The 20907-nt window shown below is 45.5% G+C and overlaps 1 protein-coding gene across 1 annotated transcript in view; it reads left to right on the forward strand.

Moving 5' to 3' along the window:
• The window catches only part of FAM171A1 (family with sequence similarity 171 member A1), a 124360-nt gene that overhangs the window by 77252 nt on the left and 26201 nt on the right, over window positions 1-20907 (forward strand). Inside the window, exons 3-5 of the mRNA XM_072955035.1 lie at window positions 668-760; window positions 14809-14967; window positions 19863-20039. Coding sequence (XP_072811136.1) covers window positions 668-760; window positions 14809-14967; window positions 19863-20039 — 429 coding nt within the window. The remainder of the gene's footprint in view (window positions 1-667; window positions 761-14808; window positions 14968-19862; window positions 20040-20907) is intronic.

Raw genomic sequence — 20907 nt, forward strand, 5'->3', positions numbered from 1 at the left:
TTAGGGTTTCTCCCTTGCGTCCTGGCTCACACACATCCTTCCTCCCCCAACTTGGTAGAGATTTTTCTCCCAACTTTGAACCCCCAACATGAATTCTCTTTTTTTCTTTTCTTTTTCTGTGTTTCTATTTGAGATATAATTCATAGAACCATAAAATTCACCATTGTAAAGTGTGTAATTCACAATGTCGTGCAACCGTCACCACTGCCTACTTCCAGACTATCTTCTTCGCCTCCAAAAAAAACTCTCACACCTGGGTTGAAGCTCCCCAAAGCCTGTATCTTTGGGACTTTCATGTAAAGCTCATCACATCAGCATGATCAATCATTAAGTGAACTCTCCACCCCCTCTACCCTCCCTGAAGGATGGGAGGTAGGGCTGAAAGTTCCAAAATTCTAATGTGGATTGGTCTTTTTGGTGACCAGCCCCCCTCCAGGAGCCCACCCAGGGTCTCCTCATCAGAACGAGAGACTCTGATCACTCAGAAAGTTCCAAGGTATGTAGGAGCTCTGTATTAGGAGCCAAATGCATAATTATTATGTCACACTATTAAAAATCAATGTCATTGATGGATTTGAACTCAGAGAATCCAAAGAATGCCGAGTACTTAAAAAATTGGAGTGATTTAAACGTGAGAATTCCCTCATATCCATTTTTGTTTCTGCAGTATTTTCTTCACTGAGCCTTGGCCTGCTTCCAGAAAGATCTGCCACCCTGATGGTATATGAAGATGTTGTCCAGATAGTCTCAGGATTCCAAGGTACGTCTGAAGTTTAAAAAGAGAAGCAATGGTAACTTTGGGGCCAACTATTAAATTCCTATGAGGGATGGCTGTTGTCAGGGAGTGAGGGCAGTGAATGTGTCACAGCTGAATGTAACAGTGTCTGTTGTCTCTGCGAATGGACAACACACTGGCATTCTGGTGAAGCTGCTGGCTATGACCTGGTTCCTTATACACCCAGCCTTTCAGTGTACGAGAGGAAAGAGGGGCTCCACCCCTCTGTCCACACCGCATCTCTCCTCTCCAAAGGAGAGAATATTCCTTGTGGGATCAGGGTCCCCATGGGCCTCACTGACCAGTGGGCGGGGTCCCTCTTAAACGGTTCACGGGCACTTGAGGGTATAGCGTTTCAGTTTTGCAAGACGAAATGGTTCTAGGGACCTGTTGCATGACAATGTAGATACACTCCACACTACTGCACTGTACTTCAAACTGGTTAAGAAGGTAAATTTAGTATTATATGTTTTTTACAATTAAAAAAATTCCCTCCACTAAAAAAAAAACAAAAGGTTTAGTTTATAGGCATTTAAGTGTGCCCTTTTTCTCTCTCTTGTCCTTTTATTTTTTAATTCATCTCACATGCAAGGATGTGTGTAAATGTGACCTCACCCCTATAACTTCTCTTACAGAGAAGCTGGTGTAGAAGGTTTGTGGGACTCGCCCTTTGGGTGGTATTGGGTTAGGGTTAGGTGTTGGGGTTGGAATTGGGAATAAGGCAGTGTCAAACATATTCTTGTGCTGAGATGATCAGTTTCTAACATCTAAATCATGGGCCTGAGGATGATATTTGCTGGCTTTTAATGTTTCATCAAAGTAGGTTTTTTTTACTTTATTCCTTTATTTTAATACTATTTTACACCTACCATATTCATGTGCCATTTGCAGGTGAAGTGACCTCATTTATTCTTTTTTTTTTAATTGAATAGCTGTGGAAAAATTCAAAGAAGTTAACACGCAGCTGCTGCTCTTAAAAGAGGTATATGAAGATAACATAAGTAGAAACGCCTTGAGTTGAGTTTGGGAGAGAAAACAGAACAGAGATACAAATTTTCATGTCATCTGTACAGTGAAAGCCCTAAATTATCATCTTTTTTGCCCCTAAGAGAGAGCAGGGCAGGCCTGGGTCCTCAGTATCCTTTCACATCAGAACCACATGGTGGCCTAAACCCATTGGCCTTGGTACCTTCAATGTTTCTTTAATTAGCTTTATTGTTATTGTTTCACAGCTGAAGGATAATGGTTCCCAGCCCTTACTTTTACTGAGATACAATTGACATGTACCTTAAATGATCTGATATATGTATATATTACAAAATGATTACCACAGTAAGCCTCATTAACATCCATCACCTCACAGAGTTTTTTCTTGTGATGAGAACCTTTAAGATCTGCTCTCTTAGCAACTGTCTAATTTACAATATAGTGTTGTTAACTGTAGTCACCATGCTGTTCATTACATCCCCAGAACTTATTAATGTTATAACTGGAAGTTTGCGCCTTTGACCACCTTTACCTATTCCCCTCACCCCCCGCCACCTCCCACCTCTGGCAACCACCAATCTGTTTCTATGAGTTCTTTTTTTTTTTTTTTTAGATTCCACTTGTAAGTGAGATCAGACAGTATTAATCTTTCTTTGTCATCCATTTCACTTAGCATAATACCCTCCAGGTCTACCCATGTTGTCCCAAATAGCAGGATTTCCTTTTTATGGCTAAGTAATATTCCATTGTTTACACACACACTTCCTGTATCCATTCCTCCATCAGTGGAGACTTAGGTTGTTTCCATGTGTTGGCTGTTGTGAATAATACTGCCATCTTTGCCTGAATAAGTAACCTCTGACCCTGGTTGACCTCAGCTGCTCCTTGCCACACCAGAACACCCACACGTGGCTGGAGGAAGCCCTACAGCTGCATCCTCTGGCTCCACAGACCTCAAGTTGGATATCAGCGCAGGACTGAAGACACTTCATAGCTACTTGTTTTCTGACTCTCCAAATGACTATTTATAACCTCTCACTCCCACACCACTGTTCTCTCCCACTGTGTAGTGGGCAAGTGTTCACATTCATGCATCTCCAAAAGATGCTTCCTTGATCATCCTGTGCTCCAGACACTGCTCTGTTTCTCTGCTGTCCTTTTGGAAGGATTTTGCTGTCCTCATCTTGCTTTCTCATCTCTCATTGCTTCTTCAGCAATACCTTGTTCCAGTTTCCTTCCTTATTGCTTTGCTGAAGTCTTCTACAACCCCTAGACAGACAAACCCAAGGACTTGTCTCTCTTCCTCTCCCTGGATGTCTGCACAACATTCAACACTGACAACTAGTCACTCCGTCTTAGACTTTTCTTCCTGTCACTTCCATGACATCACCCCCTGAGCTTGTCTCCAGCTCCCAGTCACTCCCATGACTGTCCTGGGCCTGCATTTCTTCTTCTTAGTGCTCTCCCTAGAAGATCTCATAGACTCATGGCTTTAATGCTCCTAGATACTGATTACTCCCAATTTCCTCCAAGATGGGGACCCTTATTTAACATCTCAACTTGGACATGTGGTCAGCATCTCAAACTCAGCACAGACGCAGAGACTGCTTAATGTTTTTTACCTTCCATCTCAATAAATGATATAAACATACACCTCAGTGCTCAAGCTAGGACACTTAGAATTGCCCTTGATTCTTCTCACTTCTGATTCTCTTACAGAACCTCTTCTCTCTGTCAGTGTTGCCACCATTTCCCCTTAGGAAACTGCAGTAGGTTTTTATCCACAGAATTTTTCTCCACAATGTTACAGGGACCAAGTCACCTGGCTTCCATTCACCAGCGGTTTTCTCATTCTCCCATTGTCCTTGGAATAAACTCCGTACACTCAGAGCTGGACAGTACCCTGCCCTGAGCCTCTGGTGGCTGCTGCGGTCATCTGGAAGGTCAGCGTTGATGAGAAGGGGTGGAGGTTGTATTTATACACAGAGCATCCCACAGAGCAGCTTCCCTGTCCCTTCCCCCCATACCTCCCCTTTAGCCCTCCATTTCCCACTGTCGACCTCTTCTCATTCACATCCACCTTTGACAGGCACGGCACCCATGTGGGTCATCCCTTCCCAGTCTCCTTCCTGGGAGTGTCACCAACCTTAGCAAAGTGTTTGTGGCAAGGGCTCAAACTGCAGCCTATGGAGTCCATTGTTAGGGCCACACTTCACCCCATGGAGGCTTCCAAACCTCCTTGTCACCACTTGCTCTGCTCCTCACTGTCCCCTGCCAGCCCTGACACTGGGTTGTTCCCTCTGGTGGCTCTGAGGGGTTCATGAAGGACCTCAGCATCCATGTCATAGAACATAGAGTTACAGTGAGCCTGGCGCTGGTAACCCCAGTAATTTCACAGTGATTATTCCTTGGTCTGCCCACACTCGAATTCCTTCTGCTGCCCATGTGTTGTCCATTTGCACTGCATGGCTCGTGCCCTTTTGCAGACGCTGATCAGTCTCCACCCAGTCCACTGCAGTAGCTTCCAATTAGTGTGCTTGTGTCCACCCTCTGAGTTAGGACTGGAGTTGGACTTGAGAACATGAACAGACTTCCCACCTCTTTTATCTCCTTTCTAGCACACCTTGCACCAAGCTGCCAGTCATCTTTCTGGGGCAGGTTGCATTTCTCCCACTCCCCTTGTGTCTCCCCTTTGCCCAGAGATTGGAATCCCATCTCCTTACACAGCGTGCACCAGCCTCAACCTCCCTGCTGAAGGCTCTTCTCCTTCATGCATTGTGTTCTAGCCTAACTGAATTTCTTTCCCTGTTTTCCACCTGAGATTCCACACCCCATCTTCCCGTCTGTCTTCAGACTCTCCTTGGACATCAAGACCATCTTCAGGGCCACCCCTCACAGGAGGTCTTTTCTGTGTCTTCCCTGGAGATGTGAGTCATGCCGTGCCTTGCCCAGGTTAGAAGGAAACAGAAAGTATGAGTCAGAAGAAGGGAGCCAGTTGGTAGCATCCTGGAGATTTCATGGAGTCATGTTGATAGCACAGCATTCAAGTGAAACCCACAAACTCCTGCCATGCGGTCCCAGAGCTGCCCTGAGCCCTGAACCAGCCACTCCTGCACCTTCCATCCCTCTGACTCCAGCCTTGGAGTCCACACATCCCTGACTTCCTTATTCCCCCACTTGTCCTTATCAGTAACCAGAAGGGTGGATTAAAGCAACCCTCCAGCCGGGGGTTTGTGTGTCTTACCACAATACTGCCCTTTCTGCCATATTCAGTAGTGTACCTTACCTCCCTGACTGAAACTGTAAAGCCTGAGGGGCAAGGAGGGGGTTCTGTTCATCTAAACACCCCCAGAGCCAGGCCCATGCCCACCTTATGATTGGTACACAATGAGCAATTCATTGGCAGATTGAGCAAATAAATATTTAAAAATCGTCCAAATCCTACTACTTTTTGCACTTCCTGTCTCGATCACTCACACTGTGGTTAATTATTTTATTTGTTGTGGCTGCTACAAGAAGTACAGTTCACATAAACACACACACACACACCAACACACCGTCAGAGTATCCAAATAGCTCTTTCTCTCTCTAAGGAGTTAAAAGTATGGTGGTAGGATGAGTCCCAGGATGTAAGCCATTCAGGTAGTTTTTGTTATGGTTAATTTATTCAATCTAGTGTATTACTCCCCTCCTGTATATAACCAGGAACAGAGAACCATTTATTTCTCCCTTTCTAAAAATCTCGTTTGCATTCCAGCTTTTTCAAATGATCAATATTTCACTCATGTTTTAACTTATCCTACTTCATGAGTTTAATTATTGCTGGTCGTGCTTTTCCTTGTCACAGTAGAGTCGAGGGATGGCAGGAATGACACCTGGATGGTTTTGACACTTGGAAGGAAAGTCATATGTAGATAAACCATCGTAAAACTGAATTGGTAAATGATATATCAAATTTGTATTCTCAAGCTGGAGGGTTAGGTACATTTGTTTAATGGAATCAGAGGAGGAAAATAAATTCTTGCCAATCAGAAATGTAAGTACTGCCAGTCACTGGAATTTTTGTGTTGCTTGGAGGTTATCATAGGTTAGACTCCCCCAAGGAAAGAAAGGTAATGTGGTGATAGTTTGGTGACTAAGCCTTACACACGTTATGCACATAGTTTTGAGTGATGTCCCATTGTTTGGTTCTCCGTGACACTGGAGTAAAAGATTTGACAGAACGGAGGCCACTGTCTGAGAGATGGAGATGAGAGAGGCAGGGATGTAGTCCTCGGGAAGATGCTGAAGGCTTCAGGTGAAGTTTCTGTTTTCAAATGTTTACAACCAAATAAAACAGAATAAACTCATGGTTGGTGAGAGTTTTCCTTTTGAAAAATCCAAAGACCGTTCACTTGTTTTGCTCTCTGGAGGTATGGTATCTATTTAGATTCTGACTGTATGCACCCTGAAACCATTCTCATCAGACTAGGTGAGACCGTGTGGAATGCCTTCACACGCACAGCGAGCGCAAGTTTCCAGTGGAACTGGCCTTAGCAGTCGATTTCATTTGAAAAACCACGTGAGGAAAAGTGGTTGTGTTATCATCGCTAACGTTGTTTTATAAAGAAAGCCCAGAGCAATTTTACATTGTGGTGAAGGGAAGGGCCGATGTAGTCATTGATTAACTGTAGGGATTTTTCCCATCAGAGGCTGGGTCTGAAAATGTGCTCCTTGTCACAGAACGCTTGCAAATTACTTTCACTTTTTATTTTTACTTTTATTTTCTTATTGAAGCATATTTGATTTGCAATGTTGTGTTAGTTTCAGATGCACAATATAGTGATCTGATATTTTTACATGTTATACTCCATTTAAAACTATTATAAAATATTGGTTATAGTCCCTGTGCTATATATTGTATCCTTTGTAGCTTATTTATTTTATGTCTAGTAGTTGATACCTCTTAATGCCCTACCCCGCTGTAGCCCCTCCCTTCTTCTCTCTCCCCATTGGAAACCACTAGTTTGTTCTCTGTATCTGTAAGTCAATTTCTGTTTTATTATATTATTTGTTTATTTTTTAGATTCCAAATATAAGTGAAAACATACCATTATTTGCCTTTCTCTGTCTCACTTACTTCACTAAACATAATACCTTCTAAGTCCATCCATGTTGTTGCAAATGGCAAAATTTCATCCTTTTAAGGCTAAATAGTATTCCATTGTGTGTGTGTGTGTGTGTGTGTGTGTATCTCACATCTTCTTTATCCATTCATCCATTGGTGGACATTTAAATTGCTTCTGTATCTTGGCTATTGTGAATAATGCTGCTATGAACATTAGGGTGCATGTATCTTTTCGAAATAGTGCTTTCATTTTCATAGGCTGTATACCCAAGAGTCAAATTCCTGGATGATATGGTAATAATACAAGGGACTTTTAAACTTTGCAGTGAGATCCTAGGAGAGTGGAGAGAGAGAACATTTGTCAATGATTTCATAAGAATCATCTTCTTGGAGAGTGTTTTGTACTTTGCTGAGAAACGCACCCACACTGAAACCTTTCGGGAAGGAGTCTGGCAGTGATTCCAAACTTTAAATCTCAAGATTAGGAACCATAAGGTATGAGTTGTTGCAATGTTGGAGACTGGAGTGGCAGCCAGCCTGCAGTTCTGCCTCCCAAAGCACCTGGCAGACCTTCAAGATGTCTCAGGAGAAACAGTATTTTGTTGTGATGATGGTAAATAAGAAGGTACCACAAAGACTCCCCAGGCTGCTCACAGCCACACTGCATCCGGCCAGCTGACAGTGGTGTCCGTCCTCTTTGCTGTTCTTCTTACTGTCCCCTGGACAGTCCCTTTTTCACTCCCCAGGCAGCTCCTGTCAGCCCTCCCACCCCACACTCCCCACTTTCGTGCCCTCCTCTTAGCAATGACCTTGACGACGGTTCCCGGGAACATGGAGGCCATCAGGGAAGACTGCCTATGGTAGCCTTCCTTCTGCCCCCTTTCCTAAGGGGACTTTTGACATGTCTTCCTGTCCTAGGAAATCCTTCTCAGTCCCTATTCCTCATTTCCTTTTCCACCCAAACTTCGGAGCCATTTGCCCTTGAGAATTTTCTTCAGAGATTTCTCATGCTGAGCTCATGGAGATGGAGCTGCCAGCTCCCATGGCCTCTTTCTGGTCCTGGTCCTCCCAGCCTCACCCAAGCCTGTCCTTCCTCCTAAATCTCCCCTCCCTCACTGACTCCCAGTGCCCATCTCTCGTTCACTGCTTCTCTTCCTCCTCCCTGGGCTCTTTCTTCCCTGCATCTACCTATTCCAAAAGCAGCTTTCAACTCCAGTCACCTCTTCTGTATTGGTGCCCAGGGCCACTGTCTTTATTTGGAGCTTTATCATTTTTCACTTGGGTGTTTTACAAGAGCCTCCTGGCTGATGGCTCTGACTCTACACTTTCTCTACCCACTGCCTTCCCCAACTTCGCTACCAGAATTGGTTGAAAACAAACTCAATTCTCTCATTCCCGTCCCAGTAACCCCCATAGACTCTCCTCTGCAGGTCATCTCAAGTTTATACTCCTGATCAGGACGTACCAGGTCCTTCACAGCCTCCCCCTTGCCCAGAGCCCATGCAGCCTGCACCAGGCGCCTAAGGAATTCTCAGCCTCCAGAAACAGTCTAGATGTCACCCCTGGAACTTCTGTCCTGGCCAGTGGGTGGCGGTCTCCTGAAGTTTCTGCTGAACTTTTGGGGCATAGTTCTCTATTTTGGCATCTAAGGTGCTATGATGATTCAGCCATTTCCATGGCTACCTTCTCTAGCCTTGAGCTCCAGGACGTCAGGGCCTCCATCCTCTTCCTCCTCACATATCCTATGCCTGCAGCCAAGGAGACCCTATACGTGTTTTCTGGGTCGTTCTGAGGATGCTCAGTATCTCGTGCAGTCTTCTCAGTCAGAAGCAATACCCCACCCACCCCCGGGGCAATGTCTGGGGACATCTTTGATTGTCACAACTTGGGAGCCGCTGCTGGCATCTAATGGGTGGAGGCCAGGGATGCTGTTAGACATGCCCCAGTGCACAGGACAGCCCCTGGGTCCCAGCAAAGAAGTCTCTGGCCCAAAATGCTAACAGTGCTGAGAATGAGGGACCCTGACCTGGTCGGAACTGAGACAGACCACCATTAGGATCCAAGAAATTGCCCGGAATAACTAACCTTTACACTTAATTCTGTGAATATTCCCAGGACATGATGCCATGTGTTTCACAGAACACCTGCTCTTCAAGAGCTCCATCTAAAAGGGGAGAGGAAGGAGGGAGAGGGTAGCTCAGTGGAAGAGTCCATGCTTAGCATGCACGAGGTGCTGGGCTCAATCCCCAGTACCTCCATTAAAATAAATAAATCAATAAACCTAATTACCTCCCCGTCACCAAAAAACAAAAGTAAATAACTTTTTAAAAATAAAAGGGGAGAAGAGATGAGAAATTATTGCCGATCCCACACCCACTGTGTACCAGGCAGCAGTGTGATGGCGTAACATCAAGCACAACAGCCATATTATGAAACAGGTGTGACCCATGCCCGTTTCACAGATAGAGGACCCAAATCCTAAAGCCACGCAGCTCAGAGTTGGAAAAGGAAGACTTAAACAGTGATTCTGCTGCTCGTATTGCCTGCTCATGGTGCCCCCGGTTAGGGAGATGCTCAAATATACAAAGAAACATAATAGAAGGCACAGAAAGTTCAGTGCTGCAAAAGTATACAAACGGAGTTCAGAGCTTGGGGTGGGGTCCAACGGAGAGGGGGCCTTTCAGGTGCATCTTGGATGAGGCGTAGGATCTGCAACAGAGACAACGGGGAGACGCTCTGCCGTGGAGAAGGACGTGGCCTCACCCACAGAAGCCAACAGAATGACTCTGGGCCTCTCTGGCCTCGGCTTCCTCCTCCATAAAGAGAGGAGAGTGCCCCTTCTTCCCAGGGTTTTTGTGGGCTGTGAAGTGAAATAGTGTGTGCATAAGAACTCTGTAAGTTCTAAAGCACAGAACTGTGCCTCTGGAGTTTGGGTCTATGTTGGTCTATGATTGTTGCTGCCGTTGTTGGTTTGGTAAGTGGTGGATCCACTGAAGGTTTCTGGGCGAGGAAACAACGTGATTAGAGAGGAATTCAAGAATTGTCAGTAGATGAGGTGGGAATGGGGTAAGGCTGAAGCTCAAGGGAACTTAGGAGATTTCTGGCGGTAGCTGAGACGGGGGTAAGTAGGGTAATGTCGGGTGGAGGCAGAAAGGGCGGAAAAGATGATGCTAGAAACATTGGTAAGAGAAGACTGGGCAGCCCTGACACTTGGGCGAATGCGCAGAAGAGGAGAAGGGAGAATGATGGTGATGACCCAGAGTCAAAGCCGGGTGTTGAGGGGAATGGGGTTTTGTTAAGCAAGAGAGAGGGTAGTGATCATTTCAGATGGCCTGACAGGCGTCCAGGCCAAGGTGTCTGGAAGGCAGAGGAGTTGCAGACGTGGGCTTGGCAGAGTCCCAGGCGGGACAGGAAAGAAACCATGGAGACTGCAGCAGTGGAGACGCGTCAGCTAGGAGGGGGCCAGGCTTGGCAGAGGCCGCTGTGGAGCCCTCTGGCAACTGCTTCACTGCATGTGGGAGAAGGAAAAAGCACTTGCAGAGGAGAAAGCGAGCCAGCTCTGGAGAGAGCAGAGTCCAGGACGGTGAATGCCAGGAGTGGGGGCTTCTGGGCAAGGGCAGTGAACAGTGTACACCATTGTGAGGAGCCGAGGGCCTGGAGGCGGAGAGAGGGTCACAGGGTTAGCAGATTATACAGTCGTCAGCAGACATTTCCAAAAGCAGTGTGTGTTGGGGGCAACAGCCACATCACTGGGGGTTGGGTGGAAGGAGAGGAGGCTCATGGGGATGACAGGATTAAAGCCATGTTGAACTGGGGAGGGAACCTGGTACAGAGAGGCGAAGGCAAGAATGCTGGCAGTAAAACAAGCAAAAACTAGGACAGTCGGGTTGACCTTGGAGAGGAGCAGGGACAGAAGAGGCTGAAGAGAAGAGGGAAGAAAGATTTTGAAGTGCAGACAGGAAGTGGTGGCCCCAGTGTTTTCAGTGGGGCTTGGTGTGAGTGTTTGGGGCGGTGGAGCCCCAAGTTTGAGAATAATGGAGGACATTTGAAACAGCTGCTGTCGAAAGATGGGGGAGATGCATCCTGTCCCCTCCATCCTCCTACCCCCCACCCCATCCAATCATGTCCCTCCTGAAATGTGTGGGCATTTGGCAGCTTTCATACATGAATTTAGGCTTAAGAACATAACTGCCTTCCCCAACCCCACATATCCCTACTTTGGATTTTATTTACACTCTGGCTTAAAATACTTCGACGCTTACAGTCCTCAGATGTTCCTTTGGTCAGTTCACCAGTCAGAGTCTTGCCTGTGCTCCAGGGGAAATGTATTTGATCCTGCAGAGGTATCAGGGCATGCTGGTCACAGCAGGTATCAAATCCGCTAGACCAGGCACACCTGCTTCTGGTGAGCTTGTCCCAGCATCACGTTCTGTGCCCCCCCACTCCCCTAGCCACAGAAGACAGACTCGAATGTCTGGCCAAGGAGCAAGTTCTCCTGCCCAGAAAAGGGAAGGGAGGCACTGGGGAGAGAGGGAAGGCAGAGCTGCCAGGGGAGAGTTGCATCTGCCACTGAAATGCATGCTAAAGCAAGAGACGAAGAGAAACCATGAGAGAGACAGATAGAGACAGAGCCAGAGATGGAGACATACACACAGAAACAGAGAAGCAGAGAGAGAGAGACACACAGAGACAGACAGAGGCAGACACCCATAGAGACAGAAGGACAAAACTGAGATGATATACGACATCACTCATATGTGGAATCTAAAAAATAATCCAAATGAATCTATTTACAAAGTAGAAGCAGACTCACAGACATGGAAAACAAACTTACAGGGACCAAAAGGGAACGGGAGGCGGGGAGCGATGACTTAGTGGTGTGGGATTAACAGATGCAAACTACTGTACATGAAAGAGATAAGCAACGAGGATTTCTGTGTAACACAGGGAACAAAATTCAGTATCTTGTAATAAATAACCTAAAGTGGAAAATAGTCTGACGAAATATACATATATAACTGAATCTCTTTGCTGTATACCTGAAACGAATACAACATTGTAAATCAACTATACTTCAATTTTTTTTAAGTAAGGAACCCATGATAAAAGTCACCTATTTAAAATTGCCCTCAATCTGAAAGGAATACCTTTTTAGATAGAATTTAAGCAGAACTTTTTAAAACTAAGACTTCAATTTATTAAAAATTTACTTTTTATTTTTAAAAGAAGATTTATTGGGATATAATTTATAGCCCAGATTATAATTGTTAAGTTCGATCAGTTTTGACAAAATTATATAATAGTGTAACCATCAACACAAACAATATATAGAGCATCTCCAACCCCTTCAAAAATTCCTCAAAATCCTTTATAATCAATTGCCTGCATCCACTCGCAGCTCCTGGCAACCATTGATTTATTTTCTGCCTTTATAGTTTTGCCTTTTCCAGCATCTCATCTAAATGAAACCACATAGTGTATAGATTTTTGTGTTTGGCTTCTTTAATTGAGCATAATGTTTTTGAGATTCATTCATGTATCCTGTAGGTTATGTATTAGTAGTTCATTACGTTTAATCAGTGAATAGTGTCCCAGTGAAAAATAGAAATTAAAAAAAAAAAAGAATTTGGATGAGACCCTCCAGGGGCTGGAGATCTGGGAATAACCTTGGTTGTGGTCTCTGGGTTCAAGGCTGGTCCCTTTAGGTCCTGGCTGGGCTGGTTTCCTGGGGTTCAGTGTGTTTCCCCTTCATCTTTCTGCACCCTCCCCCTTTCCATGGTCTAGTCTGAGTGGGTTTCTGTGCCTTACAGCCAACGGAGCCTTCCCAGTGAGCTCAAACTGCCCATCGCAGGGGGCTTGTTCTGGGGCAGCCGGCCTGGCCTCTGCTTTCTGCTTTGACCCTTGTGAGGACAGCCCCTCCTTGCACTGTCGCACTTCAGACATGCCATCCTGTTCTTCATAGTAGCGAGTTCTCTGTTTCCCTGTGTCTGAAACCCAGGAGTCAGCAGCACTGTTTAGACTGAAAGACAGCGGAGAAAGGGAAATAAGTCACAGAACGTTCACTATCATTGAATGAAAATGATAATAGCAACAGAGAGTGTTGTCAGGGAGTTGGGGGAGCGGAGGTGGAAAAGAAAGGGTTCACTTTGACTTTCCATGTCTGAGGGCAGCTGGGAGAAGGAGACCAGGCAGGCAGCAGGCACAGGAAGCGGAGGGGAGGGCTCAGAGGAGGCCGCCGCTCCCAGCCCAGCGTGGAGCAGTCCCGGGAGCGTGAGGCGTCCAAGCTCTGTGTGGTCCAAGGAGGTGACCGCAGGAGACACCAATGTCCTGTGAAACCAGAGGAAAGAAGGAGCAGACGAAGAACTGAAAGTTAAAGGACATAGCTACATGGATGCCAGTGTGTCACCATAGCTTTATGGTAGGGACCAAGAAAGGGCACTGATGATCTGAAACAGGACTGAGGTGTGTGTCTGCTTGGTTTCAGGAGGCAACTGGATTCGAAAGGACTGTGGTGAGTTTGGGCACCTGGCTCCCACGAGCTCTAAAGTTGGATCTGTGTTTATGGAGAACCAACCAGTCACTTGCAAAGTGTAATCAGTGATTCTCAGGAGATGGGGTGGCATCGTGACGTGACCACCTCTGCCATAAGTGGTCAAGGCAGCCTGCCCTGTAAATAAATCTGTCTTGGTGGTGAGTCCATTCGGCTTTTGTGGCCTCACCTGTAGGAGGAGACTTGGACTAATTGATCCTTTGAGATCCAAAACTCCTTTATTCTAGAACATTTCTAGTAGGCTTGTTCCCCTCTTGAAAGTTTCTGACCCAGAGTGAAAGGGAGCTCTGGTGTTGACATGAAGACCATGAACCCTGGGCAGGGCTGTTGTGTCTGGACAGCCATGGTTGGGGAGAGGGAGCCCCCGGCCAACCACATGGAAACGTGGGCTCCCTCAAGCCTGGGGTGGGACCGCCGATGATCAGAACATCAGGGCAGACCACCACTTTTAAGGAACCACTTTATTTCAACAATGTGTATTTCTGTTGGTAAATGCTACAACTCTCATCTCTATTAATTTTTGTCTTAATGATGTGTTTGCTGGGTTAGTGCAAAATGATTTAGCACATTTACATCTTGTGACTGTCGCTACAGCACAGATTAAAAACAGGTTCAGGTTTTACAGTCAAAACAACATCTGGTGCCAAGTCGAAGTACCGATGGTGTCACAAGCGTAACTGTCTGAACTGTCTGAACGGGGCCGTGGGCTCCACCCATCTTTCTGCATAGAACTGAGTTTGCCAAAGGGAGCAGTCCCCGCATCCTTGCAAGAGTCTCATCATAAAAACCGCAGTGTAATCCCTGTTGAGTAGTATGCTCCCCACCGGAACAGACGGGCTTCCGAAAGGCAGCTTGCACTGGCGGGAACGGCTTCATGACTGGGGGCTCTAGTGTGCAGTTCTTGTCCGGCTGCACCTCTGTCTCCTGGCTCTGCTGCAGTTTGGTCTGTGCACTTACACCAGATTTTACCAGGAAGACCAGGAATGTGTTTGAAATGGTATCAAAGGGTTTCTCTTGCCTTGTTTGTATCAAGAGATTAATTGTCATCTACTCGTTTCACTTACGTGGACTTTCTTTCCCCAAACGTTACCCGTATCCAGAGGCGAAGGCCGGCCAGTGAAAAGACCTTTCACAAATAGAGCTTTTTGTGAAAAACCTAAATCATATCCTGTGTCAAGCCAATGTGACAATGGGCTATTATTCCTCTCCCCATAATAGCATGTTGTCACATCTTTGTGCCCGCGTGAATGGGCGAGGAGAGGAGACGTGGGGAGGAGTGGGGGCGGGGGAAGGCACACTGAGATCTTAGAGGAGCCTTTCCTGGGGTTTGCGTTTTCTAAAAACAGAAACTGCTCCTCTGGGAGGTAATTCAGACGTTAATTTCCACAGGTGCCAGGCCACAGCCTCGTGTGCATTTCCAGAGACGGGCCCTGCGGCTGCCTGAGAACACCAGCTACAGTGACCTGACTGCCTTTCTCACGGCCGCCAGCTCTCCCTCAGAGGTGGACGGGTTTCCTTATTTGCGAGGATTAGATGGAAACGGAACAGGTAATCGGAGTCTCCTCTCTTTGCAGCTGGCGTAGCAGCTGCACCTTTGTATGTGGCCGGAGGTGTGAGTCCTAAGTGGGAGAAGGTCCAGAACAGGAGATCTGTCCAGATCCAAGTGCATGGGAACTGTTATTTGAGGAATTCAGTCTGTACCACTACAGGGTTGAAATTCAGTGAATTTGTCTCCCTGAGCCTTTCTGCTAGTACCAGTTTCCTTAAGCACCTTCTCCGAGCTCTCTTTTGGGCAGACTAAATATATTTAATGCCCAGAAGTTCTTTTAATTGAATTTTTTTAAGAGTCAGATCAGAGTTAGAGGATTCCTGTCCACCTGTCCTCAGCCTTGTCCCACTTGTTCCTGGACTGTGCATTTGGTAGAGCAGCCTGTCCTCTGTGCAGAGGTGTGAGGCCCTGCCCTGCCGCTTGTCACAGCTAAGAGGGGAGGGGGCGGGTGGCACTGGGTCTGATTCAGAGAGGAGCACACTAGTGCTCCCACCCCACCAGTGAAGCCCTTCAGAGTGGGGAGCCTCTGGGCCCTGCTGGCTGAGTCCAGCCAGCCTTTTCTCCCATCCTCCCTTTCTTTGAGTTTGCCATCTCTCTGCCTTCCACTCAGCAGAGAGTGGTCAGTCTTTATAGCTGATTGTGAATTGTCTCCTGGCAGACTTCTGAGTCAGCCCAGTCATTCTCACCCTGTGCTGGCAGGACACACATTGCCCGAAGATCAGAGAAACTCAAAGCCACCAGCCAGAAAATAAGTAATAATTCCTTATTCGTAAAAGACTACCTTCTACCTCTGTCCGTGGCCAGCAGAACTTGGTGCAAATGTGGTCCCTGGTCATCCTTCTGATGAAGGAGGGTGGTAGAGTCTGGAGTCCTGAACCATTTTCTTGTTTCCACTTCCCTTCTTTTCCCCGACACTTTATACTTGTCGCAGCATAAACTAGAAAACCAGAGACCATTCTGGGTTAAATCCCTGCTAGGAAACTACGTTATTGCATTTCCCAGGGACATTTTGATTGAATTTCACTTAATTGTCCAGTGCTTTACATAAATGAATCATTCTGCAAAAGCTTTTTAGAACTGTAACATCTGATCTGTTTTTGTAGAATGTTAATAAATATTCTGGTTATGAATCGAGGTGACCTAGTGATTTGTTACCTGCTTTTCTTCCTTCTGCGGTACCTGTTTTGAGAAATGTTTCTTCTCCCATTAGTTTTTGTATGATAATGATGCCATGAATATGTCAGTCACTGGCCACCAGACAGATGCATATTGGTCATCTTAAGTGAACATTACTAGGGGAAATAATGTTGACTTTTAATTTAAATGGACAGGCCTAGGAGGAAAGTAGTGTTTCAGGGAACATGATGAAGTACAGTCTGAGACCATCGTGAAACCTCCGTCCAGGTTCCCCGACAACACAGTGCTCCAACATAAAACCACAAGCTGGAGGGATGACCTCATTCCTCAGAGCGCAATCATTTTTCTGTGCCCCAATTCCAAGAGCTCTTGAATAAGTTATGAAATCCAGGACAACGACGGGGGGAAGAGGAACACAAGGACGTAGGACTATTGATTTTAGGGGAGTTTGTTTTATTTTAAAATCACTGTGTTATTTCAGAGGGAAGAGAGAAGGTGTTTGCAAGGCTATATTCAACTTGTTTTCTGCTGAAGTAATTGGCCAGTTGACTTAGGAAGAAGCAGACCCCCTAGCAGGAAAGGCAGTCACAGTGTGGGTTCTGCTTAGCATCCCAGCAGCCCACCAGCTGGGGCTTCCGTTCTGCCCCACGTTTGCCTCCGGCTTTATGTTTCATATCTGAGAGATTTGCATCTGAGAGGTTTCAACTTCACGTGAGAGCCTGGACCACACAAACCCATGTGAGATGACAGGTCGTAACTGGAATCCAGTGAAGTGAATGGAGGCCACAAATTGACTTGGAGATGGGCTGGTTTCCCTGGCATGTCCTAAACGAAGTTGTTTCCTAAACATTAGAGGGAGTTTCCTAGGACATTAGCGGGAGTTTCCAGAGTTGTAAACAGAGAAACACAGCCGTGTGGAGATTTCCGCCACTCCATCTCATTCGTTCCTGCCCATCTTCTCAGCATCACGCTCTCCCTGGTGGTTGCTAAGAAAGCACAGAACTGATCTGTGATGTTCTCAAGGGGTTTTTAAGAAACCTTCTGCTAGTAGCTCCAGGAAGACAGAGAAGAATGAGTCTATGACTCGTGCGAGATTTCCCCACAATCCAGAAAGTTTGATGATGGAGCGCAAAGCCAAAAGAACCTTAGATGCTGTCTGAGCAAAGCCCCTCTTGTTCTAAGTGATGAGTTGGAGGCCTCCTAGCTTGGTCCAGTGGTGCTGCTTTTGCCTGATAGACACCTGTCTTTATTCAGACATGACAAGAGTCAGGGACCATCAACGTGGAGCAGGAAGGGAAGACTTGTTATATGTAGAACTCAGTGTTTTGTGAAGAGTTGCCATCTCAAAATGAGGGCTGGAAAGGGAACAATTTAGCCCTTCAAAGTATGAATGGTTCCAGAATAAAGAAAGTGGGAGGATAGAGGGGCCTTTGGAAGGAGCAGAAACACTAAGAGAGGAAAGAGACCTCCAGAAGGCAGATACAGGCGCCTGCGATGTCTTCAAACAGAGAACTCCTTAAAGATTGTTAAATCACATGCACCTGGCGAAATTGCTTTACATGAATGTGCCCCTTTCTGCAGTGTTTTACTTACTTCTGAATGTTTATGGTGAAGGTCATTTCTTTCCATAGACTCAGAGGAAAGCATCTAGTCCAACCTCCTTAGTTTTGCAGATAAAACAGACCCCCCCAGAGGAATGAAGTAACGTGCCAGGGGCCACCTGAGCAGTTGGTGGCGGATCTGGTACTGAAACCTTGGCTTCCTAGGCCAGGGATGTGCAAGGCCATCGGAAGGGAAAATCTGGGGATGACGGGATTCCATTTCCAGGAATCAAGAGGCAGCGTTAAGTGGGAGGAAGGGATGGAGGATGAGTCCAGAGTGCCTTTCTGCTCTACCTGCTGCGTCCCTGGACAGACTTCCTGCTGTAGGTTTGATGAAAGGAGCAGCACTAACTGAAAACCTTATCTCTAAATTGTTTATACAAAGGCTAGTACATGCCACCAGACAGAGGCATGTTGGTTATTTTAATTGAACATTATTAGGGGGAAAATGTTGACTTTAAATGGACAGACTGAAAGGAAAGTAGGGGAACATGCTAAAGTGTGTGTTCTGAGACCATTAGGAAACCTCTATCCAGCCTCCCCAGCAACACAGTGCTCCAACATAAAACCCTAAGCTGGAGGCATGACCTCATTCCTCGGAACTCATTCAAGTTACTTAATTCCTCTTTGTTTTAAGTTCTGTCTCATCCAGATAGTCTAACAGAGCCTAGAGAGATCCACCGGAGACCTGGCTTTGCTTCTGGGTCAACTTTGGGCAATTGGCACATTTAGGTCCCCATCTCAAGGTCATCTCCATGTTGACCAGCAATATGGTAAATTCTAGGTTTTGGTTTTCTTCGCCCTAAAGTGAAATGGCCAGAATAAAAGATTTCAGAACTTGAATCCATGGTTCCAATGTGGACGTTTTGATGAAATCCTCATTTCCATGCCTTTCCCTTCACTGGAAAAGAGAGATGGCTGTAAATCATGAAAGACAGTGCTCTCACTAGCTGTATAGCAATGGCTCTACGAAGGAGTTAGCGATGACTCGCTGAAACTTTAATTTTCACAAGAAGGGGAGGGTGGGTACAGCTCAAGTGGCAGAGCACATGCTTAACATGCATGAGGTCCTGGGTTCGACTCCCAGTACCTCCTCTAAAAAATAAAAAAATAAGAAAAACCCTAACTACCACCCCTGAAAAAAATTTTTAAACAAAAATTAAATAAGATTCACTAGCTTTGCTTTAAATGTTTAAATTTACTCCTAATTGGGTATTTGCACTAGTTCATGTGGTTGATAGGTAGGTAGGTATGTAAGTAGTTTAATAAGAAATCCTGTAAATTATCTCCTAATATAGCTTAACTTTTCCTATCACTGTGTTTTTGTTGCTGTGTTCAAGGCGAGATTTTAAATTATGACAAAATACATTTTGTATGAAATATTATACTTCACTGGAGAAATTTTTTTCTCAAATGGATCACTTAAGTGTGTAAATACAGTATCGCTCTCATAAGCGTTCCCCAATTTATCTGCAGACAGTCATTAAAGCACTGGCTTGGGAAAAAAAGGCCTCTAATGTAGAATAATAGGTCTATTAAGTTCCTTTTAAACAGATCAAAATAACAATGGCAACCAAAATAACTCATAAACACTTCAAGTCCAAGTTTTCAGTAGTGTACTATTAGAAGAAGTAAGCTGACATTTTGAAGTACTCCTTGAAGAAATTATCTCTTTTTTTTTAAGGAGTCTGATTTGAAGCATATGGTTTCATTGTGGTCGTTGGCCAAGTAATTAACATGTGCGCAGGGCTCACTTTGTCTAGGAGTCGATTTCAGGCATTTGCACACACACCTCCTCTCACATTATCGACATTCCCTTCCTTTCGGAGACTCTCTTTGAAAGCACAGCACAGTGGTTAGAAACGGAAAAGCTGAACTTGGATCTCAGCCCTACCCTCAGACTAATGTATGTTTGTAGACCAGCTCCCATTACTACTCTCTCTAAGCCTCAGTTTATTTATGTGTAAAATGGGGGTTTTACCTACTTTAGAAAGTCATGGTGAGGATTATATATGTCAGGTGCTCAATACAGTCCCTAGCTTACAGGAGGTCTGGTACTCAGTAGATGGTAGCTGTTATGTTTTTCTGTAAACAGTTTCTGCAACCCCACGTAGGTCCCTTGTGTGCATGTGATGGAGAGTGCCTCTTGCTTCCAGGAAACAGCACCAGGTACGACCTGACGCCGGTCACAGCTGTCAGCGTCCACTTGCTCAGCAGTGATGGAACGCCGGTGCTGGTGGATGGCCCCATTTATGTCACCGTGCCCCTGGCCACACAGAGCAATCTGAGGCACAATGCCTATGTCACAGCATGGCGGTTTGACCAGAAGCTGGGTAAGCAAGACTCCTGTGCCGGCTGTCCCCTAACAGATGTCTTCATGACTGTTTGATTCCCCGTCTAAGCAGCCTATACAAGTCTCTTTTCCTGTAAGTTATTGAATGCTGCTGCTCACAGTGCATTGTGTGGTTTCTGGTAGCTAAGGTGTACATGCTCTTTGGAGTTCTTTTTTTTTTTTTTTGCATGTTTAAGCTAATTTGCTTGAAGAGAATCTTTCAAGGTTATTAGAGCTAAATTGGCTCTCCTAATCTTTATCATTTTAGTCTTTTGCGGGTCACATGATCTCTTTTGGTCACATGGCTTTCTTTTTTCTATTTCTTGAAGAACGAAAAGGCATTGCCACCACTGTACGAAAAAAGAAAATAAAAATTTCGCATGATCCACCACCTAGGGAAACCCACTAATAGTATTCCGGGTTACAGGCAGGCCTTGTTCTATTACACTTCGTTTTATTGTACTTTGCAGATACTGCATTTTTTAGAAATGGAACATTAGTGGCAATCCCGTGTTTTCAGGTGATGGTTAGCATTTTTAAGCAAGAAAGTATTGTTTATTTAAAATATGTACTTTTTTTGGCATAATGCTATTGCATACTTATTTGACTACAGTGCAGTGTAATAGTAACTTTTGGGGGGAGTAATTAGGTTTATTTATTTACTTACTTATTAGGGTTTTGTTAATGGAGGTACTAGGGATTGAACCCAGCACCTCGGGCATGCTAAGCATGTGCTCTACCTCTGAGCTATACAGCCCCTCCTAAACATAACTTTTATACGCACTCGGAAACCAAAAAATCTTGTGCCTCACTTCACTGTGATGTTGGATATAGTGCAGCCGGTCTGGAAGTGAACCCACAGTATTTCC

Source organism: Vicugna pacos, chromosome 35 (assembly GCF_048564905.1).
Source record: "Vicugna pacos chromosome 35, VicPac4, whole genome shotgun sequence".
Taxonomy (NCBI): domain Eukaryota; kingdom Metazoa; phylum Chordata; class Mammalia; order Artiodactyla; family Camelidae; genus Vicugna; species Vicugna pacos.